We start from the raw sequence: 24,018 nt of genomic DNA, 5'->3' as shown, positions 1-24,018 counted from the left end.
CACACGCAGTACTACTACGGAGACATTAAAGTAACTTTCACAGACGCTGCTAACCTTACGAACATTCTGTTATGTAAATAACGTTAACTTAACTTAACTCCCGCCATGCATTTGGTATCGAAATCGTGTATGACCCTTGACCTATACCATCTCAGTGATCTATATGGTAGGGGTGTCAAATTTTAAACCAGTTAATTTTGGCGTATTTTACAGTGGTTTAACATGTGGTAACTGTATATTTTGCATGCTGTTTTTTAAATAATTTAAGTTTAATTTGGTCACAAGTCAGAACTATATAGAAGTCAATTAGTTATTGGTTTTCAATATTTGTGTTTTGACAGGTTCACAACTGTTCTTGGTACAGTATTACAAAACTGCATGTCAACCATTAAATTTCTAAGAATTAAAACAGTACGACACTTTTGGTCTCAGCATAAACAATAACACAGGAAATTATGCACAGCTTGATTTTACATCCTGTTTGTATTAATGATGTGATCAGCCAAAAGCTCTTTCACATTTTGCTGAAAGGATAAAACTATAACTGTAGAGTTAACCTACAGGCAAAACAGTTTTCGACAAGACAGAAGGTCTTGTATTATGGAAAATATTGATACACCAGGAGATAGAAGTGATATACTCAAATCTTGTAGGTCAAATCAAGTATCGTACGTAAAATTCTGCAACAAAACTGGGACGTATATTTCGCTGGAATGGATCGACTTTCGTGGACATCATATTAAATACATAGAAAGGTTGAAGCCGGATCATGAATTTGCAGTTCAGACATTTGTTGGGCATCCATGGATGGCATTTGACAGCAAGTACCGATATAAGATGGGATTTTCAAAAGAAAGAACGTTTGTCTATTTTCCAATAGGCTCCTTCATGGACGGGTATACACCATCACAAACTTCAGTTGTTGTTTATCAGCTGGAACGAACTTTAAAACAGCTGTGTCTGCAAGTGATTCATAAACACTTGAAAAATATAACTTCAGTAAATCAACTACCAATTCCTCAACCATTGAAAGTCAATATAAGACGTTTGTTTTTTAATCAAGCGAATCATGATTTACCAATTCGATTGGTAGAAATGGATTGAAAAACAACTGGAATTAATTGATTAGCACTTTTTTATAGTGTTAAGCCAATTTAATCAGCATAATGTAAAACAAGATTAAAGAATGAAAATGAAATAAATGAGGAATTTTTTTTCATTTATGTATATATATAATTAAGAAACATGGTTTATATGGCACAAATCTACACAGTGACAAACTACAATGCTTAATGCTTCAGATAAAACAGCATACGCAAATATTATTGCACACATATTACACAGTACTGCAGCATCATTATAATTTGTTAATATTACTTTTTAAAAACTTGAGATTTGTACCATTTTATGCTTGTTGTTTGGCAATTTTAGTTACATTTTAAAGCTTATATATATAATTAATATGGTGTTCATGCATTTGGGTAATGTAGCAATGTAGCATACTATGTTATCACAAAACCCACTTAAGCTCAAAGCTTTCTTTTAAATCAGCTGAAACCTCAACTCTTAGAGTATTCCCGTTTACTATTTCCGTTTTCACTATTTCTTTTTTGTTAAATGTAACAGATTTAGGTTTAGTGCTAATACCAAATATAGAGATATCTGAAACCATCATGCTTTCAGTGTAGTTAAAATTGGAAGAATACGAGGACAAGGTATTGTCCAATAAAACAAAATCAATGGCAACATGCTTGAGAGAACCATCACCCAAAAGTGTCTCTCCATCATCCCAGTACAGCTGCCCACAAGCTTTTCCTGTGTTATCTGGAGCCACAAATAAGATAAAGGGTTGTTTTCTGCTCTTCACTGTGTTCAATTCTGGATACTGAGCTGGTATTATGTTCCCACCTTTAATATGAAGAGGTATTGAGCCATTCAAAGGAGCAGAGAGTGTCTCATATTGTCCTTGCGAGTTGATCTTATTGCCAAAGTTTTCAGTCGTGCAATCGTACCACAAACCGCGTGGAAAGTAAGCATTAACAGTGCTAGAAGAAACATATAAACACGGAGATATTAAAAGCCCACTGCCCCACATAAACTGCTCATCAATTTTTCTTGCTGTATGGTCCTCTGGGAACTCTATCATCAAACCTCTTGCCACAGTTGTACCATTAATATGGGATGAATAAAACAAGGTGTACAGGTATGGAAGGAACAGATACCTCTTCAGCAGTGCATTTCTCATAGGGACTTGCACTGGTGTTGAAAAATCCACTGGTGCTTGCCCCCTTGTTAATTTCATGTTATGATTTCTACTAAATGGATAAAATGCCCCAAGTTGCATCCATCTAATACACAGTTCTTCATTAGTACTGCCAGAAAATCCACAAATGTCTGCTCCCACCATTGGAATACCAAACATATTAAAATTTATAACACTGGCAATTGACTGCCTTAGATCAGGCCAGGTACTTGTAATGTCACCGCTCCAATGCCCGCCATACATACCGGCACTTGGAAAAGTAGACCTTGATATTACAAATGGTCTTTTCTTCCGTATGGATGCCATTACCTCACTTGTGGCTTTCATCTCCAAAAGTCCAGTAAGGCTGTGTACATTATAGTGGATTGTTTCATTATAATGCTTAGACGATGAACACAAGGTCCTAGATTGCAGTTTCCCACCAGTCACATGTGGAACATAGGGCGGGTCCTCATACTGGTTATTTGGACAACCAGTTGTTGATCCAGTGACAAAATTTGAAGGTTCATTCATATCAACCCAAACACCATCGAAGTTTATCTTGTCTTCATAACCAGATAACTGATTTTTCCAGTAAGAATTAATATTAGGATGAGTGTAGTCTGGATAGACAGTTGAGCCAGGCCAAACTTCTCCACTTATTGGAGCATTTGTCCGCGGATCCTTAATGAAAACATCTAATTCTATCCCTTGTTTATAAGCTGGATAAGTCCCAGTAGGTTGTTTATTAGATATACCAGGGTCTATAATCATGATATAATGCTGCCCGTTTTCATGAAGGTCCTCCACCATTTGTGGGAGAGTATCGAAAGTGGTTTTGTCGTATGTGAAATCCAAGCGCTTGGACATATAATCAATATCATTCCACTGCACATCCTGTAAAAATATAAATTAGTTGATTAGTAAGGCCAGAACTTAGACATTACACAATTTTTATTTTTCCTTTTAAATACAGTAACAAAAAAATTAAAAAGGTTGATCGGTAGGGCCAGAACTTAAACATAGCCCAATTTTTATTTATCTCTTCGAACAAAGTAACGAAATATAAATTAGTTGATTAGTAAGGCTGGTATATAATCACAACACAATTTTTAATTATCTCTTTAAATACAGTAATAAATATCGGATTAATTAAAACAGTTAAGAGAAGGGAATTGGCAGCAAAAAATGCCATTACAGAATGCCATGCATAATTTATAATAGTTTGCTGAATATGCGTTAAGGTGAAATGGACTACATTTACATGCCTGGGGAATTTTTGCTTCTCGCATACGCTTCACTATATCCCAAGTATTGTTGGAACTCCCATATCCCCATCTACATAAGTGGAAGCCTAGGGACCAATATGGGGGCATAAATGTCCGCCCAATTACTTGAGTATACTGTTGCACAACTTCTTCGGGTGTGGGTCCCAAAAACACATAGAAATCAAGAATTCCTGAAAATAGTTGAAGATATATGACACAAAATAAAATATAGTAGGGCTGATGGAACAACATTCAATTCTATTTTCTTGTCCCATTTGGTAGTAAACAAAGGACATTTAAAGAAACATAAAACCGTATCCTTATGACTTCGAACTTCCATAGACTGTTGTAAATGGTTTAAAAGACGATCAGGATGTTTGGATAATATGTGCTAAAGGTGTCCCATCCCTCCACCCTACTGTATGTATATAAATGGGAATAGTATAATTAATATTTGCCACAGTGGTCAATTACTTACCTCCAATAGTTCTCCATGTTAGAGCTGGTGAAGGCTGTAACTCTATTTCCTTAGCATTACTGTTCAATAAGAAGACACCATGCGCTTTACCATCATCTTCAATGCCCATATAAAATGCATGGTCGCCATATAAGTTCTCGTTTTCTTGTGGGCGCTGATCTCGTGCCCAGAACAACAATCTGTTCCAATTTGTGCTGACCAAGGCACCGCCGTGCCGTTCTCCCAAGCCATATATGTCATTTGTGGGCAGGGCACTGGACATCTGAGGATATTGTTATAAGTAAACAACTTAGCTTGCGATTTCATAAAATCCATACACAATTACACAGCAGTTTAAAACTACACCATACCTGTAAAAACTGGTCTGAATAAATCAAGGGAGCAATAGTTGTGTTTAAAATGACAACACCAGTATCTTTCCTTGTAACTATTAACCCAAAACGGTTATTCTGTACATCAACTTTGTATGCTGTATTTTCTGCAGCTTTTTTTAAAGCAGGCGTCTGGATTGGAACTTCATATCTTGGTTTATTTGCATCAACGATCTTAAAATGAAGCCGGGTTTCTGTCTCCAGATACACCAATAGTTTCAGCTGTTGAATTTCATCAACAAAATGATGAGATGCACCAGACGTTAATGTAAGGTCGCCTTGAAAACCATGAGGTGTCGTCTGAAATAATAATGTTGATATTTTAAGAATAGCTTATGTAGTTAAAAACAATTTACATTTTAGGTCAACGAAATTTAAATCGTAACATACATAACACAAATTTTATTTATCTATGCAAGTACAGTCATGACGGTTTGACCAAATTAACACAGTGAAAAAAAGGGAAATAGAAGTACACCAAAACATAATTTAATTTAGTATAATATATTTATGTATATAATATCAAAAAAAACACTACATACTTTGTAATCTGACAGCTTATAGGCCTTGTAGTCTGTAGGGAAAAAGCACCACGGTACATTATCATTTACATTCGGATTCGAGTTATAACAACATCCTCTTTGCTCACAGTGTTCTTTGACAGCTGGAATAGTTTCGGGATAACAGTCGACCCTGATAACCACATAATTGAAAATTATGTACTAAGAACTTTTTAAAGAAAAAAAAAAATTAAAAATAACGTTTTTACATTCACCTGTCTTGGTTTTCAATGCTACATTGTATTGCTTCAATGATGCAGACCCGTAACAAAATCAGAGATAAATATAAAGAAAGAAATTGCATTGCCTACGTGACTGTAACCAATATAGCGTGATGTTTACAGTAACAATGCCAATTAGAAATGAACTTCAATAATTGATTGCCTTGCTTTCCTGCAACCCCGATTGACGTAATAGAGAAACTCTCTCAAATTGTTTTTTCTTTTCCATTATGAGAGAGGTTTGAACTTTTACACACTGGAATTCTATTCTCTCGCACTATGGCGAACCTTTTTCTACGCATGTAGCATTTGAGAGAAGCACGATTAGATATATTGGTAACAACAAACACTGCATGTACGTGATGATGAAGCGAGTGATGTAACGTCCAGGTAATATGGCTGTTGTCCTATTTTCCCCGTAACTATCTTAAATGTCAGTAGTTTTAGCCAGTTTACAGTCACAACTAAGCATTGCTGTGCTAAAGTAGAAGCTATACTATTAATTTTCAGGTATTTAGCCTACAAAGCCCATAGAAATTCGTTGTAGTATTTATAAATTGTCAAATGAATGTCTACAATTTAATACACAAGTCATTTTTGTTATATGTGAAAATTTGTATTTTCTAGAAATGTTGGCTTGTTACTTCAGACAACAAGTTCATGGCCGACTCTGTGTGCGAATTCTGCACTCAAGATGTGGATTATGGAAACCTAAGGGAGATACCCAAGTTGCCACCCCTTATAAATTAGGAAGCATTTATCAAGATATCTCTCGGACTTTTAATTTTTATCCAAATTCATCTTTTCTACATAAGTCACAGTTACAGCTTCCAACGACAAAGAAAACTTTCTCGACCCAAGCAGTGTTGCGCAACAAAACTGAGAAACCACCCGAAACACAACATGATGATTTGCAAGCAATATTGAAGGATAAATCCTTGGGAATCACTGCTAAGTTTAAAATTTTGCTCAGACAGTATGGAGTAGTCATGGTCAGCGTCCATCTTGTAACGTCTGTGTTTTGGGCAGGAACATTTTACTTTGCTGTCAGTAGGTATGCACAATAATTTCCTATCTCTTTTATTGGGAATTAATCACAGTTTAAATGGAAGATCACATTTCATCATTTGGTTAAAACGCCTCAGACTGTACATTTTGAGGTTCAATTACGTTTACATTTCCAAACTATGTTACGAAATCCTACTTAGTTTAATTTGTATTTTTTATTGCTTAATTAATTGGTGTGCGTGGGACAAATAATGGCGTGAATAACCAAAAGTTTGTAAATAAAATAGCTTGTGCACCTGACATACTCTGCAGACTAGCAGTCTGTAACTATATATTAGTTATGTTATACAATAAATATAATTCTATTTTACATTACAGGGGTCTTGATGTCATTCCTTTTCTTGAAAATATTGGATTGTTTGAATTCCTAGAACGCTGGGGTTTTTCCTACACGGAAAAAATTAAAAACTCTGGCGCAAGTACCTATCTGATGGCTTATCTACTTTATGAGGTAAGCTTCTAATCTCTTAATATATGTAAGCCTACTCTGTTTTGCATGGTAATAGTCCTATGGCACAGCATAAGAATAAATTTTGGATTTAGTGTTTAAACCTAAGTCCATTAAACCTGAAACTGTATAACCCAAACAACTGACCAATTTTGTTTAAAGATTTTAAGTTTAACCTAAACTTCAAATATGGCAGTTCCTAACAAGATCTCTATTGTGTAAGAAGTTAATTGCATGGGGGAACAAGTTATGGCGTGCATTACCAAACTTTTATAAAGAAAATTACATGTTTACCTGCCATAATCCACAGGTTGATTTGAAAGTACAGGCAAAAACACTTTGAACTGGTTAATAATAGTCTTTATTACTTCTTTACAGTTGGCAAAGCCAGTACGGTATCCTGTCACTCTATTTGGGACAATGTACGCAGTTCAATATTTACGTCGGATAGGATTTCTCAAGCCACCCCCAAAATCAGCAACAGTTGGTCAGCTGGTGGAGACACAGAGCAAGATTATGAAACATAGAATTGACAGAACCACGACCAGATACCGTGACCGGTACACAAAATATCGAAACTCAAAACGTGCAAGTGATAAGCGAAATGGAAGAGTAAATGATAAACGAAATGGAATACACCAGAAAAAAAGAACTTAACATGTTTTGTTAATGGACTTACTACAGTACAGAGAGCCTACTTGAGTTCTGCATATGCAACTGCATGTAATGAAATTTAACAAAGTTACTGCTTAAATCTTATGCTAAGCTACAAGCTTTATTTACATCTGTTTATTTAGAGCAGTTTTGAAAATGCAGCAAGCTAAAAATCAGCGGATTTAGAACGAGTTTAAGTTAAAATAATTTCTAATTTTTGTAATATTATTTACTTATAATGCTTTATTGTTATTGTTGCACTGTTAAGATTAATTCTGTGCTGCTAATTTAAAGGCATTTAAAAGTACTCTACCTATATAAATTTGTTTGTCTTTTTCTTTTAAACATTCAGCAAATGTAATCGCAACTGATATATTTTAATTTCACTCTATTATTTAAAGTTCTTGGCAATTTGGGCTAAATGGTTGGTTCCAAATGAAACACTGTTTTAATAATTCATTTTTATTTAACTTTTCTGCAGACTAGGTTTATAAGTTAGTAACATGTTCATATTTTTGCACTAAAATCAACAAAATAATCAAGATGGCTACTGATGCATCAAACGGTCCAAACACAGGACTATACCCTGCACACTTTGAAAAAGGTAAGTCATGAAAAACCTTTTTACAGCATATATAAAACGGTTGCTGCCACTCTGCCAGACAAATAAAAAAACTTAACTTTATAAAGCTTTTCTGGCATTTGTTTATGTACTGACATTTAACTTCTCGTACGTCGGCTTTATCAGGGTAAATATTACAGCGTGTTTTTTATCATAAAATAAAAAAATACTTTATTTATGTTGTATTCTGCAGTTTGGAATACAAGACTTAAACCTTTGACTTTTTATTAAATAATTGTCTTTTTTTCTCTCCACAGGTGCTCTTGCCCTTTACTAACCAAAAACTTAAAGTTTTTTATAAAAAAATTGACTTTTTTTTCACAGGTGCTCTGATCCAGTTAGCGAGCGGTCAAATAAAACAAGTGGAAGATTTATGCGTTGAAGATTTCCAACGAAGTACCGAGTTGACCTCTGACCTCAAGCTTGACGTGAGCACGGTGGCAAAAATAGACATCGACGAAACAAGATCAATGGCTTTGCTTTGTTTCTTTGTTGGTCATGAAAAATTACAAGTAATAAATTAAACATTATTTTCTTTTTAGTATTGCCCTAATACTCTTTAATGTTGTCTAAAAGACCAAATTTTTAATGTAATTTTTAGTAATATGAAATATATTAAAACACTATGTTTTTTCTATTTTTTTAATTAAAGTGCTAAGGAGTTAAATCGAAAGTATTCAGCTTCATTTGCTACCTCTATGACATCCAACAAGTTAAGCCATTTCCATTTGTCATGTTTATATAACATTAAAACCATATTGAAATGCCTGCTCCAATATCTCGCGATACAAAACCTATTTTGGAAGCGCTTTTATATAACATTAACAAAACAGAATATAAATCACTTAAAATGGCAGCAAAGTTTCAACATAACATGAAATTTACAAAACAGTATAAGTTGCCTAAGAATCTATACAACATTTCAATGTTATTTTTTTACTATAGATCACTGTAGAAGCTCCTGTCGAACATCCTTTCTTTGTATATGGAAAAGGATGGTGTTCTGTAGCACCAGAGCAATCCATACAAAGATATAAATTACCGTGCCGACCGCTATCAGTAGGTGACATATGTGCTTCGTTGACGTCAAAGCGAGCTTCAGATTCACAGCCAACTCCTACTGCTGCTACATCGCGAATCGTGGCTAGTTAAACCATTTTTATTGTTTTTAATCACAGCCTTGCTTTATCACTGTGTATGTGTGGCTGAGTTTTTGTATTAAGGTTTTCTTTTAGATAATGGTTATAATGAAATTTATTATGTTACGTATTCTTTGTTGTGTCTGTGTGTGCGTTGAATTGCATCTAGCAAACATCCGGGTTCTGCAGTGTCTGAAATCTGGATAACCTTAATTTTTCTCGGTCATTCTATTTTGGACACGCTAACGTGCGGAACGTTGTAAACCGCAGCCTAGATTAAGTTTAAAAAAGACTGTATTTGTGACAAGATTGTTAAAACTATTATTTTTTTGTGTAACAGTTAAATTATACCCAATGAGTGACCACTGGGTTGGAGCATCAAACTATATAATGATTGTTATGAATTTGTTTTGTGTCCTGATCAGAAGTATTGTGTATCTTGGTATTATATACAATTACTTTTATTGGTTGATGTTTACTGCTTCAGAATTAAGTTATATATTTTGTGAATGAGTATACACGAAAATGGGATATAATAAAGTCGAAATCTTGTACTAATGGTAAAAGTTTTTGTAACAAAGTTATGTTTATCCGCAAGAAAAATATAAAAATATATTAAAATGGGTCCCACGAGAAGAAAACTGAGTCAAAATCTAACACTTGGACATAATATCTCACTTGGCTAAAAATTACTCACTGGAACAAAAATGTTTCTCACTAGAACAAAATTCCTCACTAGGACAAAAATGTCTAACTGAGACAAAATATCCAGATTGTTAAATCTTTTATTTTGTTGCTGCTTCGTTTTTGGTGCCCATATTTGAGATAAAGTTTTGGTTTATTTAGAGTAAAGCAAGTTTTACATAGCGCAAATAAAATTTTACATTAAATTACTAATTGTTAAAGCACAATGAAAGGAGCTATACTTTATCTTTGCCATAATTCGGGCGTTAAACATTCTAAATAAATGACTAACTCTAAAGCTATCACGCTGGTTTGGAAATAGAACAATCAGGCATTTACTTTTACAATGGGTCATATGCATCGTTTTTATAGAAGTTTGGGTTCCCGTTATTGTGTTGGTAATCAGGTCTCCCTGTCGCAGCTAGCCCCCGCGTTTCCACGTCTTCATAATCGCTAAAACATTTGCAGTAACCCTTTCTCTGCACGCAAGCGGTCATTACACCCATGATAACAACACCAAAGATAATAATGCATGCCCCGGTTCGTGAGTTTTCCGTCCACCAGCCATCGGTCTCCGGATTCCCGGGAGAAAAGTCAATTTCCCCGGTCCCATTCATGGTCGTGTTCACATTAGTTACATCAGTCGTATTTAGCAAAATACCACCCTCTTCTCCATTTGTGACATTCGTTTGATTGACATCTTGTTCCGTTACGTTTTCTGTATCTAAGTCATCAGAAGGGTCTTCAGTTACGTCATCATATATATTTTCCGCATCGTCTTCTTCACTTCCAAGATTTTCAGACTTCGATTCCGGATCAGGATTTTCAGTCTCCTCAGTTTCATCCGTACCTTCATAATCGGAATCCTCCGTCTCAACGTCGCCGTCTGTAAGCTCTAGCTTTTTCGGCAAAACTTCATTAGGTTCTTCTGTTATTTCATCCTTGTTTTCTAATGTTTCTTCGTCTTCTGTTACTTTATCATTTTCATTTATTTGGTTGGCGTCTTGTTCTGTGGCATTGTTGTCATCCGTACCAACTCCATCACCATCATCAGGTGGAACAGGATCCTTCGTCTCTTCAAGATCACTTGAATCTGCATCTCGTTTAACATTATTCGGATCATTCTTCTCAAGACCATCATTATTTTTTTTAGTTTGAACCTCACTGTTTGGCTCACTATCCATATTTTCCCCAAAGTTATTATCCGAAATTTGGTCAGTAGCATCCAAAGGTGGGTCTGGTATCTGAACTGGTGGCTTCTCTGGACTTTCTTCATTCAAGTTATCCATTTCGGGGTTAACAGTATTATCACTTGGAGTAAAATCATCATTTTCTCCCGGTTGTACAGTTTCAGATTCTGGTGGAATTTTATCTTTAACTTCCGCAGGTATTTCAGGCGTTAAATCATTTTCAGAAGTTTCTAAAGCCTCAGGTTTTTGTTTCTGCGTCTCTTTCGGAACAATTGGATCGATTTCTTTAGGTTGTTTGTTGTCTTCAATCACAACATCATCTAATTTGTCCTCCAGAGATGTAGGATTCGACTCCGGAGGTGGAAATCTTCTTTTCGGAGGTAACTCGGATATGGGAGCATCTGGCGGTATTTTAACTAAAGCAGATTTTTAACAGATTATACAGATGTTTTACTAAATATTGTACAATATTTTTGTCACATACCATAACACAAATCGTAAAGGTAAACCATGTATTTTTGAGTGGGGAAGACGGGACAGTTTAGCATATGATATCCAAATATTCTGATCGTGTTTTAAACAAACAACAACGATCTATAACAGTCTTAAGAATACAGTTTTATTATTCTTTGAATGTTCTTTGTTTACTACCAAATGGGACGAGAATACAGAAGAAAGATGTTCCATCTTTCCCCACCCTACTATATAGGGATTATAGACTTTTAAGTTTACACTGTCTAATACTTCAAATTTAATTAAAACAGGTTTAAAATCTTACTACATCAAATATTTTGTTATGGCTTAATTCATCAAAGTTCGATACAGAATTAAAATATTTCCCGAAAGTAAACCGCAGCTAATTAAAAATTTAACATTTTTACCGCTATTGGAAACATTGGGTGCCCTGATTAAAATGTTTACATAAAAAAATATTATAAATATTTCAATTTAGATTAACTAGCTTAGCTTTAAGCCTACTTGTCTGAAACCCATTTGACCCAGAGCCAGAGTTTAGGCAAAAACACATTTTTTTGAAGGAAACAAAAAACATTCAAAGAAATATTAAACCGTATCCTCGCGACTCCTATAGACCGTTGTTAATTGTTTAAAACTTGATCAAAATATTTAAATACTATGTCCAAAAGGGACCCATCTTTCCTACTCTGCTATAGGTAAACCAAAAAAAAAGGTTTCGATTAAACGTGTAAAATTGAATGTGAACTTATTAAATGTAAATGAACTTACGGTTTTCGTTTGCATTTGGTGACGATACATCTCCATTTGGGTCACCGTTTGTCGGGTTTCTTAAAGACGCTACAACGTTTTTGAACGCATCATTTATTGCTACGTCTTCACCTACCCATAATATATATATACAGTCGTTTACTATTATCAGCTATTGAAGCGCATAAGACGAGAATTAAGTCCATTTTTTTAATATAAGACATTGAGCGTAAATTTAGATCAACATAAAAAGATAAATTAATTAAGTTAAATATATATATCATTTCTCAGCTATAACATATAGTAGGGTGGGGTAAGACAGAGAAACTTTAGCACATAACATTAAAATTTCTGATCGTACTTTAAACAATTAACAACGGTCTATGCGAATTTCAAAGATACGATTTAATAATTCTTTCAATGTTTTTTTGTTTACTACCAAACGAGACGAGAAAATAGAGTGAATATTAGGCGTCGCATTTTCCCCCACCCTATAGTATGCTCTAAATTCCTATGGCGGATTTTTAAATTATCAAATAAAATTTACCTGGTCTTTGTCCGTTGCATTCTAACACCAACAAGCTTACACACACGAACAGAAAAATCAGCGACCCGCAATCTTGTTTAATAAACGTACATCCCATTTCCCTTTGCCCGAAGTTAATTTTACAGCTTTAACTCGAACAAACCTGCAGGAATGAAGGACCTGCGTTTAAAAATCAATATATGAATATGAAATTCACAGCGAGGCCAACTTAAACCCTCTTCACCAACGAGCACTTAAAATAAAGTTTAAATCGCTTTATCTCAATTGAAAATATAAGTGTAACAAAAGTGAAGAATTTTAAAACACGTTAGAATTATTTTTACTCATTTCCGAAGCTGTATGATGTGAAAAATGTGTCTAATATAGTACAGTGGGGTAAGATGGATACCGTTATAGCACATGATATCCCGTATTTCCAAATCAGTTAACAACGCTATATTTTAGAGTCGTGTGGATACGAATATATAATTCTATAAGAATCCGCTACCAAATGGGTCGATTAAAAAGAATGAAAATGTGGACCATCTTACTTCAACATATATACTACAGTAGGGTGGGGAAAGATGGGACACCTTTTTATTCTATATCTCGCCCCATTTATTAGTAAACGAAGAACTTATAAAACCGCATAGACCGTTGTTAATTGTTTAAAACACGATCAAGATATTTGGATATTATGTGCTAAAAGTGTCCCATCTTCCCCCAGACTAAAATAAAATTACAACTAAAATGTGCTTCAGTTACCAATTTAATTTATTGACATAATTAAATACTTGTCACCAGAGATTATTCTATATAGTAAGTGTAAGAGAACTTTGTACCTACCGAATATGTCGTCATTTCCTTTTACTAAATGGATTTTCAATAAGTCGTCAGGATGTAACTCATAGCGGACAATAGCCTAACGATCGTTAGCCCATACACGAATACAGTGCGTGCTTTTCGGTTACCTAGCACGTTTAACTGCGGGTAAAATAGATAGATAAATATGTGAGTGAGTAGTCTATAGTAGTGTCGGGGAAGACGGGACACCTTTAGTACATAATGTCCGAATATCCTGATCGCGTTTTACGCAATTAACAATGGTCTGTGAATGTCGTGAGGATATTGTTTTATAATTCTTTGAATGTTATTTGTTTACTACCAAATGAGCAAGAAAAGAGAATAAAAAGGTGTCCCATCTTTCCCCATTCTACTATAGAGTACTTTAGATGGGCCATGTTTTTATTCTATTTTATCGTGTAACATAGTAGCAAACAAAGATTATTTATATAGTACCGTGTCCTCACGACTCTAAAATAGCGTTGTTGTAAAGTAAAAACGCAATCAAGAAATATAGGAGATTATGAGCAAACGGTATCCATCTTACCCCACCCTACTATAAATAAAATCCGCACACAACAGCTGTGTTTATGTATAGCTTATATTAAGCTGACTACATAACAAAACTATTCAGTTTAATATAAAAGCAGGTAGCTTTAGGTATAGCGACTAAAAAGTTGGCAGCAATAGAGAGTTAATTTAGTGTCACAACAAACCCTCGCGACACTATATTGGAATGTTGTGGTTTTATTAAGAAAACAAACCCACAACGTTCGGTTTTATATCAGAGCCGCTAAGCTTTGCATAAAATCAAATTTCGAATTCGATTTCCGAAGAGACAGGATATTGATTGAAACGAAACTTGATTTTGACCTTGGTACAGTTAGCGAATATATGCACACAGTTGGCGAATATATGGAGCGGGGGAAGATGGGACACCTTTAGCACATAATATCCAAATATCTTGATCGGATTTTAAACAATTTACAATGGTCTATGGTAGTCGTAAGAATATGGTTTCACAGTTTTTTGAATTCTTTGTTTACTACCAAATGAGACGAGAAAATAGAATAAAAAGGTGTCCCATCTTTCCCCGCCCTACTATATATATGAGAATCGGATATGCTTTCAGACAGAGCGAAAAATATTGTCCGCCAGAAGTTCAAGCGCTTTACTTAATCACATAATTACGTGCGCACTTGTATTGAATCATAACTAGCGGAAAAGGGTACGATGTGTACATCCCGTTTCACAGTAGTCCCATATAAGGTTAACCCTAAGATAAGTTTTTTGTACTTTTCCCCTAACTGCTAAAGCGAACGAACGAAGGAGCGAAGACAGCGAGAAAAAATGAAAGCTGACGTCATACTTACTCTACGGGGTTTAACGTTCACTTAAAACAGAAGCCTTAGCGAGGTCCCTACATATACCAAGTAGGCCGTAGCAGGGCCAGTGTTTAATAAGAGAGAGATAACGCGACGTAGGTGGTATTGATTTGTTGGCTATAGGCATGGCAGTCAGGCTAGCAAGATAGGTATAGTATAAAAAGATCTATACCCTAAATTATTTAGCTCTTCAGGTGTTTAAGCTAGGCAGATTGCAATATTGTATTCCTCTTTTTGAAAATACTTAAATTCAGAATTTAAAAATCATGTCTGCTGCTTTTCAGATTTCTGATTTTGAAAAAAGCATTAAAAAAGTGTAAGAAGAGAGAAATATAATTTTGTAGCAATTAAATACCTTTAACAATGTTCATATCTTTGCTCGTATCTGTTCTATTGATGATTCAAACGAATAAAGGTAAGAGTTTTATATTCTGCTGCATTTGCCCGATTTGCACCTGTTAAAAGACGTTTAATTATAAATATATAATCTATAAAAATGCACCATACACATAGAGTAGGATGGGAAAAAACGGAACACCTTTAGCACATAATTTCCAAATGTTCTGGTCGTGTTTTAAACAATTAGCAACCGTTTATGGGAGAGGTTTTAGAATTCTTTGAATGTTCTCTGTTTACTACTAAAAGGGACGAAAAAGTAGAATGAAAAGGTGTCCCAACTTCCCCCACCCTACAATATGAATCGGCTACTTCTAATAAAGTGTTACATAACTTTTCCTAAATGTGAGCAACAAACGATTTTATATTACTCTCTTGGGCACTACAAAATCGCTTGTGCGGGTTCAATGGCAAAGGTCATGCTTTGTAAAAGGAGCCACAGCGAGCGCTTCGTACATTTATAGACCTTACTAATTTGATTTACACAACGGGTGCTGTGTGTAAACAATGCTCTAATTTATCAAAATGCCAACAAAACTATCTCGTTATTCTAATTAGGTTTTAAACTTATTATAAAACTTAATTAAACATTTGTTGATGAACAACACAGCGCAAGAAGTGACTGATCCAAGTAACGCAACAGTTCGACCAGCATTACATACGACCGATTCAAGCTATTCAAATTATGGTGAATATGGTAGCGCGTACACTACCAGTTCTACTGACGACGAAGACTACACCTACGATAATGATCAATATGACATCGGTATGGGCATGTTTTACACACAAATTTTTTGGCCAAAATTCTAAAGGTGGCTGTACACAGTTTCCGGCATGCGAAGTATGCAAACCCGTGTCCAATTCCGCATGTTGCAGCGAAATCCGGACAAAACAGACAAAACGGATACTGTGTACAGCCACCTTAACACAGCGCGACGAAAAATTTAGGTTGACTTGCATAAGCGGAACGGCGTAAATCGGACCATGGCCTAGCATTTTGTTTGTTTCTCACGAAAACCCATTTAGAGCGTAGGGTGTTGTGTTACCCATTAAACTATTAGCCTAATCCCTATTGTTTAGTAAGCTTTTCAGTTGACAGGCTAGAGGTTTAAGCTTACGTTCGGAGTAATTGTAAAAAATCGCTGTACAAATCGATTCTACTAATCATGTCATGAATATAATACTATAGGGTAAAATGGGACACCTTAAACCCTACCATTTATAATACAAATTATGAAAAAAGCGCATAAGATTGTCTAGCGCTGAAATATGTGAGTTTCGATATCAGAAATCGTCTTTTACTTGCAGATGAGCAATACAAAATTATTGACGAAGAATCGAAAGCAAATGTACCGGCCAAAGATTGGTTCACATGTGACAGTGGTCAGCTGTATTTAACTAAGAACAAAAAATGCGACGGTTACCCAGACTGTTACGATTGCAGCGACGAAATTGGGTGTGTAGGGTACGGAGAAAAGTTCTTTTCCTGCTACGGTCCAGGTAAGAAGCTTATATATACGTTAAGAATATTTTGAATTAATGTAGCAAAAGTGGTATAGGTGCAATTTCGAATTTGAAGTGGGGATTTTAAGCCTTGGAAAATATGAAGTGTGTATTAGATTGCATTCTATACGATCGACAAGGCAAAAGCGTATTTAATGCTGTATAGATTGCATTCTTAATTAAAACCGCATTGCGCTTATGTGGTGATATGGTCATGCCGATTGCATTTCAAAACCTGGAACTAAATCATTTAAATTTTTCGCATATTCTGCGAACCACTTTTTTATAAACAGCATGCCAGCTCGACATAAGACAGAAATTACATTACCAACAAATTACAACAAATATCTTAACACCGATACATTTTTATTGGGAGCCAATGCTTTCGCAGCACTATCTTTTAAACATATGATAATGTGTATTATTGGACAAAAATCTGGTCTAAATCCCAGGTCTTCGACAAGGACCTCACCCATATAAAATAGAATAAAAACTCTTAAATATTTAAATTAGCACCTGTATAGCAAATGCCCCCCAAAAAAATTGTATCAAACTCATATATTTCAAACCGCACCACAGATTCTAAGCGTGGTGATTTTACAAGCTACAATTACACGAATCCCTACTGCGTACCAAGGTACAAGTTTTGCGACGGAGTACAAGACTGTATGAATGACCGGGACGAGGCACAGATTGGTTTTGGGTTTAAATGTCAAGTGTACAAACATTTCCAAACTTGCATATTACCAAATGAAATGCTCAACGATGGAAAAATCGATTGCGAAGATAAATCTGATGAACGAGAAGTCGGAAAACCGACGAATCAAACAAGGTATTAATATTAAATAGTTTTTGTTTTTCATTTACCAACTGTTGTTTCATTGCTTTAGTTCATATATCTTATTAAAATGCGCATTTGTCTTAATCTTCGCTATCATATTCGTCTTTTTATTCTATTTTCTCGTCCAATTTGGTATAAACAAAGCACATTCAAAGAACTATAACACCGTATCCTCACGAATCCCATATATATATATATATATATATATATATATATATATATATATATATATAGTAGGATGGGGGAAGATGGGACACTTTTTAACTCTATTTTTCCGTCCCATTTAGTAGTAAACAAAGAACATTCAGAGAAATATGAAACTATGTCCTTATGACTCTCATAGACCGTTGTTAATTGTTTAAAACACGATCAGGATATCTGGATATTATCTGCTAAAGGTGTCCCATCTTCCCACACCCTACTATATATCGTTGCTAATTGTTTAAAACACCATGAGGATATTTGAATATTATCTGCTTAAGGTTTCCCATCTCCCCCACCCTACAAAAATATGTTTTTAGTATATATTGCGTAAAACATAACCCTGAAGTTGGTTAGCACTTGAAAGTCCAATTTGGCAGGTGTTTTATATAAACATTGCGCTTTTCTTTATAACTAAGGGTGTTTGAAGTACATGAATATTTATATGACGTAATTTAGCTTGTCAACAAGCGAGACAACCATGTTTACATAGCTTGACATGGGTAAACCCGTGGGTGTTGGTTTCAAAGCGCAATTACGTAATGGAAATTGTAGATGAGTAACGTAATGGATGAGATGGCTATGTTATAGTACATAATGGTAACAAAGCATGCTGGAACGGAAAGACACACAATCATGTAGGGAAATGTTTTTTTTTCTGAAAGTGTTTCGTTTTAAAAACGTGGTATTTTTAAATCACATTTGAGCATACTTTTCCACATAGGCAGAACATTTTTTCACATATATACATATTTTTCCAATTACACACAAAAAAACGAGGCGCTGTCTTACGCTTTTCAGTTTTAGGTCTTGCAAAGTTGTAAAAAACAACGTTTTGTTCAATACATCACAATCATAGCACTAGAAACATTTAACTTTTTTTTCAATGCAGCTTCGATCAAGCAACAAGTTCTGAATACTTCAGATGTATTGATCCGAACGTATCCGTATCAATATTTCATAACCAGGTAAACCATGTGTGACAGTGCTTCTACTTTGAATATGAGCATGCGAATATATATCCTGTATTGGTCATTAAACTAACATGCATATATATTAGTGGGGGGACGGGACACCTTTAGCACATAATATCCAAATAGCCTAATCGTGTTTTAAACAATTAACAACAGTATATGGAAGTTGTGAGAATACGGTTTTAAAATTCTTTAATGTTATCTGAAAATAGAATGAATAGTTGTCCATTTTTCCCCAGCCTAGTAAATACAACTGAAAATATAATTCGTATGTCGTTTGCAATCTTATGAGAATACAGCTGGGCATTGATTACCAAAAGCGAGCGTGCTCTTGTTATATAACAGGCACGAACTTTATAAAATATTTAGAGAATCATAGAACCACACGACTCTTAAAGAGTATTGTAAATACAAGTTCGGAAATGCTAAATATTATGTTCTATAACGATATCCATCCTACCCTACAGTACTATATAGTAGGCTGGGGGGGGGGGAGATGGGACACCTTTTTATACTATTTCTTGTCCCGTTTGATAGTAAACAAAGAACATTTAAAGAATTGAAATACCCTATTGTCGCGACCCCCATAGACCGTTGTTAATTGTTTAAAACACGATCAGGATATGTGGATATTATGTGGTATAACGATATCCCGTCTATCCTAGTACTATTATTCAATTGGAGTAATATTTTACAGGTTTGTGACGGTATAATCGACTGTCCGGACTTATCCGACGAATGCCTTTGCCAAATTCCATATTCCGATTCAATACGTCGGATCTGTGACAATGTCAAGCGACCTAACTTATGGGTGGCAACAAGAAACTACAACTCCTCGTGCAAAAACTGCGAAACTGGAGAAATTTGCATAGAACAGGAAAGTGGCGGGAAATGTGTTAAAACCTCGAAAATTTGCGACAACTTGGACCGGAAGCTACGTCACGACGTTTGCCTACCGCGTGAGGTAAGTCCACGCACTTTATTCTCATTATATTTTAGTTTGTTTTAATAAAATACAACAATATGACTTAATTCTGACTGTAATGTGAACTTATAGTAGCCACGCGTTTATTCGTTACTTACTTTTTACCCTTATAGCGTGTTTTAACGTTGTTTTGCTGCTTAATGCCTTCTTTTCGCTTTTTAAATTAATCTGATCTTAAAAAATAATGTAATTTGATTCCTTAAAATTTGTATTATGTGATTACGTCATTTGGTTTTTACATAATTCCACCTAAGCACTTTTTGATACGGGATGTGTTGTAACATGAACCATACACCTGGACGTGTATAAAGTGGAGGCGATGACGTCATGGAAAGCTTTCGCGTTTTTGCCAGTTAGATAAATAATTTAACGACTACGTAGCTAGTTCAAATTCGGTCTAAATGTAGACTTACGGTCTACAAATCAATATCAGTATCGTATTGATTCTAATTTTAGAAGTTTACTTATAAAGTGATCGATTACAAATACTTGCGCATTTTGTTTGTGAGAAAACTTAAGTAGGAAGCAAAGGAAACTCGAGTAGTTTCGATGATTAATTTGTCGCAACAAAAGCTAAAACATTGCAACCTCCCATGACGGTAACTTAATTAAATGATGGAATAAATGCTAAACTCATGACGTTTTTTCTGATATGTTTACGTTTCAAGGTGGCATGCCACCACGAACTAATGACACAGCCTTCAGTAATGTATATGTAGTGAAGGTGGGGAAGATGGGACACTTTTTTATTCTATTTTCATATAAGTGTACGGAAGTCGTGAGGATACGGTTTTATAATTCTTTGAATGTTCTTTGTTTACTACTAAATTGAACGAGAAAATCTAATGAAAAGATATCCCATCTTCCCCCACCCTACTATACTATGCGTTACAGTTTTCAATAATATTATGCGGCTATACAAAACTACGTAATTCTATAGGTTTCTGAAGCTGCCGCGGTGATAGACTGTATAAGCATAGACGGTTCATTTCGGATGCAAAAAGCACGAATGTGCGACGGTCGCCCTGAATGCTTGTTTGGTGTCGACGAATGCGATACTTCATGCTTTGGTGATGATGGCAATTCAAGTTTACCAGCGTTTTGTAAACTCCTGGACCCAGAGCATGGATATAAATGCAACCATACGGTACTATATGTTTTAATAAGTTGGTACTGCATTTTCCTACGCCAAATGTGGCCTAAATGCCAAACCCCATGGCCTTCTATACGCCGTAAGACTTAAACGAATGAATATAACTTATATTCCCCACACGTCTGTGCTATACCGATATGCGCGTTACCACATAAAGATTAAACAATGTGTTTTAAAAGTCTTTACTAATGAAATGTTAGATTTTACTAAAGCATTTTTACAATAAATATCCTCATATGTGCGAAATTACAAAGTTTCTCTTGTAAAAAAGACAAAAAGTGAAATCGTACTTTTGAGCGTATAGAAGTAAAAGTGCTGAAACTTAACCCGTAACGACTTTATAGGAAAGTAAGAACAATCCGATGAAAATAGTTCGCCCGTGCGATGGCGTGTGGGATTGCGACAATAACGAAGACGAAATGGATTGTCCGACTCGATATCCATGCTACACAAGTAAGTATATACTCCGAAACATTCCAGCCACTAAGACTAAGCTATAATAGTGTTTAGTTGTTTTAGCGCAATGTCATATACTCGATGCGTTAGTAAACCATAAAACACTGTTGTATAGTACTGCGGGGTAACATGGGACACCTTTCGCACACATCCTGTTTAAAACAATTAACAACAGTCTATGGGAGTCGTGAGAATAGGGTTTAAAATTCTTTGAATGTTCTTTGTTTACTAAAAACGGGAGGACAAAATAGAATGAAAAGGTGTCCCATCTTACTATACGCGATACGCAAATAAATTTAGGTGTTTGTAAACCAGAAAACACTGTTGTGGTAGTGCGGGGTAACATGGGACACCTTTCGCACACACACAACGCAAATAAGTTTAGGTGTTTTACATGGCCTACTTGAAATAGCATTTCTTCTAATTCCTATTTTACGTTAAAATAAATTGTGTATTGAGTATTGAGTATTGTATTTAAGTATAACACGCAATAAATTGTCTCACGCAGGTTTATCAAGAGAACTCAACATTTCAACTCACGTGACTGAGTTCACTTATGACGTCATAGAGGCTTGCGATGGAACCAGGAACTGTCCCAATGGAGCGGACGAGATGACGTCACAATGCTCGTTTATTCGACCATTATCTTGCACCGGTGGCGGGACTTCCGCTTTTGACTGTGATGTCACAGATGACTGTGATTCGAAAGTGAAAACGTCGCTTGAGTTATCTGGGGTGACAGGAAACTACAGTTTATTGGAAAATCTAGCCGTACAGGTAGAAATATATTATAACAAAAAATTATAAAATACTAAAATATCCTGGTTATGTTTTGATTTTAACAGCAGTCTATGGGGGTCGCAATGATACGGTTTTATAATTCTTTCAATGTTCTTTGTTTACTACGGAATACGACAAGAAAATAAAATGGTGTCCCATCTTGCCCCACCCCACTATATCATAATATGTTATGTAAAAATAAACTTAAATGTTTTTCAGATTTTTCTCATCGTTCTCTCTGCCTCTGGTTTCCTTGGGAATTGCTTCGGCCTCATAGTAGCGATTGCGAACACACTTTCACTCTCCAGGGCTGGATGTAGTAAATATTTCCTTGCCTTACTGCAAGAGAGCGTGTTCTATTCAACCGTCTCGATGTCCAAGGCACTTTTCAGCGGGTGTCTTGCTTTTGTATTGTTGCAAGACGGCGATGAATCTTCGCCATGTTATGTTCCTAAATATGAATGGAGAGTTAGTTTAGGTTGCTCCGCTGTCGGTTCGATTTGCTGCGTTACAATCTTCGTTTCGTGGTTCGCGCTTGCAGCATATGTATCTATACTTAGTGTTAGTACTTTCTGTGGAAAACGTCATCATGACGTCACTGGAAAGCCCCCTAGACAAGCGGGGTTGTCAAAGCTATGGTTAAGCGTGACTTTTGCTTTGTTGGTTGTGATTTGGGTTCCAGTTACAACAGCTATTCTGGTATGGACATCTGGAATGCAAACGCACGCGTGGGTAAATATCTCAAGCGCACAAACTATTCTTCCTGGCGAAGTAGCAGATCAAGAGTTCGCGGTGAACCTTGCCGGGAAAGTAGCTTCCATCTCCGGTCAAGTTCAATTCAATGCACCGATGTTTTCATGGGAGAATTTCGCAGAGTTTGTGAACCAAAACGCCCCAACTCTTGGGCTGAAGGTTCTCGGGACTTTCGGGTTCTATTCTCACAGCGATTCGTGCATGCCATTGGTATTTATTAAACCGGGCACCACCGGTGGAGGTGAAGCGGACCGACTCTCTGTATTCTTGCTGATATCCGCACTGGTGTTGGTGACATATTGTCTAATCGGGACAATAGTTAATGTACTTTGCTCAACACGACGTCGTCGTAGCAGCAGAAAACGACTTCGCAAATCGAAAACGCTTCGTTTTCCTATGTGTTTCTCAACGATTGAGTTTTTTACATGGATTCCCGTAATTGTATCGTTTTTCATTAACTTTTACATCCCGGGTACAATAAGCGCTGGAACATTCGAGCTACTGGCTCTTACTTGCGCTGCAATGAACTGTGGAGTGCTCTCAGTATGTGCTCACATATGGGGACGAGTATATTATAGTTTTAATTCTCCAGCGACACCCAGCGACGAATCCGGCTTCGACGAAGCAAGAAAAGTGTTCGGCCTCGAAAGAAAAGTCACAAAAACACCAGAAAACCCGCCGGAAACTACAATGCAAACCGAAATAACCGAAACCCAGATGTTGACATCGACGACTTAAATATCCAAACGTTGTAAAAACTTTTATATTTTTCTTTACTTGACCGGGATTCGAACTCACATTCCGCATGTCATATTTTTCGGCATGATAAAAGTGTTAAAAGCTGTATTGAATTACCAACTGCAATTATATCTTTTAAGTAAATTCTTAAAAAATTAAAAACAAATTTAAAACTGTATACAATTGAACGGAAAATGTGGCGCAGTTCAGTTTACTGCCCAAAATTTCACATGAAATAGTTAATCACTGTGTATTTGAATATCAACCATATTTATATACTGCAATACTTCTGTACTGTCTCTGCTTTACGACTGC

General features: G+C 35.7%; 5 protein-coding genes across 8 annotated transcripts; 3 read left to right on the top strand and 2 right to left on the bottom strand.

Moving 5' to 3' along the window:
• Nucleotides 1–1,147: 1,147 nt before the first annotated feature.
• Nucleotides 1,148–5,335, bottom strand: LOC149725107 (lysosomal alpha-glucosidase-like). Its single transcript, XM_089892701.1, has 6 exons — nucleotides 5,135–5,335; nucleotides 4,902–5,052; nucleotides 4,339–4,659; nucleotides 3,989–4,250; nucleotides 3,511–3,701; nucleotides 1,148–3,139 (listed from the first exon to the last, which is right to left on the bottom strand). The coding sequence occupies exons 1-6, from the start codon at nucleotides 5,221–5,223 to the stop codon at nucleotides 1,511–1,513; spliced, it is 2,643 nt and encodes an 880-aa protein (XP_089748827.1). The 5' UTR covers nucleotides 5,224–5,335; the 3' UTR covers nucleotides 1,148–1,510.
• A 59-nt stretch (nucleotides 5,336–5,394) lies between these two features.
• On the top strand, nucleotides 5,395–7,792 carry LOC149725106 (uncharacterized protein C18orf19 homolog A-like). 2 transcript variants are annotated; one of them, XM_089892731.1, is made up of 4 exons: nucleotides 5,395–5,530; nucleotides 5,768–6,194; nucleotides 6,527–6,659; nucleotides 7,035–7,792. In XM_089892731.1, exons 2-4 carry the CDS (start codon nucleotides 5,770–5,772, stop codon nucleotides 7,311–7,313), a joined length of 837 nt encoding a protein of 278 aa, XP_089748857.1. In that variant the 5' UTR covers nucleotides 5,395–5,530; nucleotides 5,768–5,769; the 3' UTR covers nucleotides 7,314–7,792. The 2 variants fall into 2 exon arrangements, with proteins under 2 accessions (XP_089748857.1, XP_089748858.1); XM_089892732.1 differs by having other exon boundaries at nucleotides 5,497–5,650.
• On the top strand, nucleotides 7,782–9,625 carry LOC149725105 (ataxin-1-like). Its single transcript, XM_089892734.1, has 3 exons — nucleotides 7,782–7,914; nucleotides 8,257–8,444; nucleotides 8,878–9,625. Exons 1-3 carry the CDS (start codon nucleotides 7,854–7,856, stop codon nucleotides 9,082–9,084), a joined length of 456 nt encoding a protein of 151 aa, XP_089748860.1. The 5' UTR covers nucleotides 7,782–7,853; the 3' UTR covers nucleotides 9,085–9,625.
• A 265-nt stretch (nucleotides 9,626–9,890) lies between these two features.
• LOC149725104 (uncharacterized) lies at nucleotides 9,891–22,139 on the bottom strand. Of its 3 annotated transcripts, none has more exons than XM_089892718.1 (6): nucleotides 21,973–22,139; nucleotides 15,279–15,378; nucleotides 13,542–13,679; nucleotides 12,717–12,858; nucleotides 12,191–12,301; nucleotides 9,891–11,361 (listed from the first exon to the last, which is right to left on the bottom strand). In XM_089892718.1, exons 4-6 carry the CDS (start codon nucleotides 12,811–12,813, stop codon nucleotides 10,097–10,099), a joined length of 1,473 nt encoding a protein of 490 aa, XP_089748844.1. In that variant the 5' UTR covers nucleotides 12,814–12,858; nucleotides 13,542–13,679; nucleotides 15,279–15,378; nucleotides 21,973–22,139; the 3' UTR covers nucleotides 9,891–10,096. The 3 variants fall into 3 exon arrangements, with proteins under 3 accessions (XP_089748844.1, XP_089748846.1, XP_089748845.1); XM_089892720.1 differs by having other exon boundaries at nucleotides 12,191–12,259; XM_089892719.1 differs by lacking the exon at nucleotides 13,542–13,679.
• Nucleotides 15,181–23,876, top strand: LOC149725103 (uncharacterized). The gene is made up of 10 exons (XM_089892700.1): nucleotides 15,181–15,338; nucleotides 15,930–16,085; nucleotides 16,628–16,819; nucleotides 17,402–17,654; nucleotides 18,757–18,832; nucleotides 19,536–19,802; nucleotides 20,764–20,970; nucleotides 21,321–21,429; nucleotides 21,941–22,209; nucleotides 22,432–23,876. Exons 1-10 carry the CDS (start codon nucleotides 15,287–15,289, stop codon nucleotides 23,701–23,703), a joined length of 2,853 nt encoding a protein of 950 aa, XP_089748826.1. The 5' UTR covers nucleotides 15,181–15,286; the 3' UTR covers nucleotides 23,704–23,876.
• The last annotated feature ends 142 nt before the right edge of the window (nucleotides 23,877–24,018 follow it).

This window comes from Ciona robusta, chromosome 14 (assembly GCF_009617815.1).
Source record: "Ciona robusta chromosome 14, ASM961781v2".
Taxonomy (NCBI): Eukaryota; Metazoa; Chordata; class Ascidiacea; order Phlebobranchia; family Cionidae; genus Ciona; species Ciona robusta.
Note: the sequence above shows the minus strand (reverse complement) of the source record. Positions and strands in the feature narration are given on the sequence as shown.

Coding starts and splice junctions, on each gene's coding strand:
- LOC149725107 (XM_089892701.1), bottom strand. CDS start 5,223: ATGCAATTTCTTTCTTTATATTTATCTCTGATTTTGTTACGGGTCTGC. Junction 5,053..5,134: donor AGCATTGAAAACCAAGACAG/GTGAATGTAAAA, acceptor TGTGGTTATCAG/GGTCGACTGTTATCCCGAAA. Junction 3,140..3,510: donor GAGAAGCAAAAATTCCCCAG/GCATGTAAATGT, acceptor ATATTTTTACAG/GATGTGCAGTGGAATGATAT.
- LOC149725106 (XM_089892731.1), top strand. CDS start 5,770: ATGTTGGCTTGTTACTTCAGACAACAAGTTCATGGCCGACTCTGTGTG. Junction 6,195..6,526: donor TTTTACTTTGCTGTCAGTAG/GTATGCACAATA, acceptor TTTACATTACAG/GGGTCTTGATGTCATTCCTT. Junction 6,660..7,034: donor TGGCTTATCTACTTTATGAG/GTAAGCTTCTAA, acceptor ACTTCTTTACAG/TTGGCAAAGCCAGTACGGTA.
- LOC149725105 (XM_089892734.1), top strand. CDS start 7,854: ATGGCTACTGATGCATCAAACGGTCCAAACACAGGACTATACCCTGCA. Junction 7,915..8,256: donor CCCTGCACACTTTGAAAAAG/GTAAGTCATGAA, acceptor TTTTTTTCACAG/GTGCTCTGATCCAGTTAGCG. Junction 8,445..8,877: donor TTGGTCATGAAAAATTACAA/GTAATAAATTAA, acceptor TTTTTACTATAG/ATCACTGTAGAAGCTCCTGT.
- LOC149725104 (XM_089892718.1), bottom strand. CDS start 12,813: ATGGGATGTACGTTTATTAAACAAGATTGCGGGTCGCTGATTTTTCTG. Junction 12,302..12,716: donor ATGCAACGGACAAAGACCAG/GTAAATTTTATT, acceptor TATTATGGGTAG/GTGAAGACGTAGCAATAAAT. Junction 11,362..12,190: donor ACCAAATGCAAACGAAAACC/GTAAGTTCATTT, acceptor AATCTGCTTTAG/TTAAAATACCGCCAGATGCT.
- LOC149725103 (XM_089892700.1), top strand. CDS start 15,287: ATGTTCATATCTTTGCTCGTATCTGTTCTATTGATGATTCAAACGAAT. Junction 16,820..17,401: donor CTTTTCCTGCTACGGTCCAG/GTAAGAAGCTTA, acceptor ACCGCACCACAG/ATTCTAAGCGTGGTGATTTT. Junction 18,833..19,535: donor TATCAATATTTCATAACCAG/GTAAACCATGTG, acceptor AATATTTTACAG/GTTTGTGACGGTATAATCGA.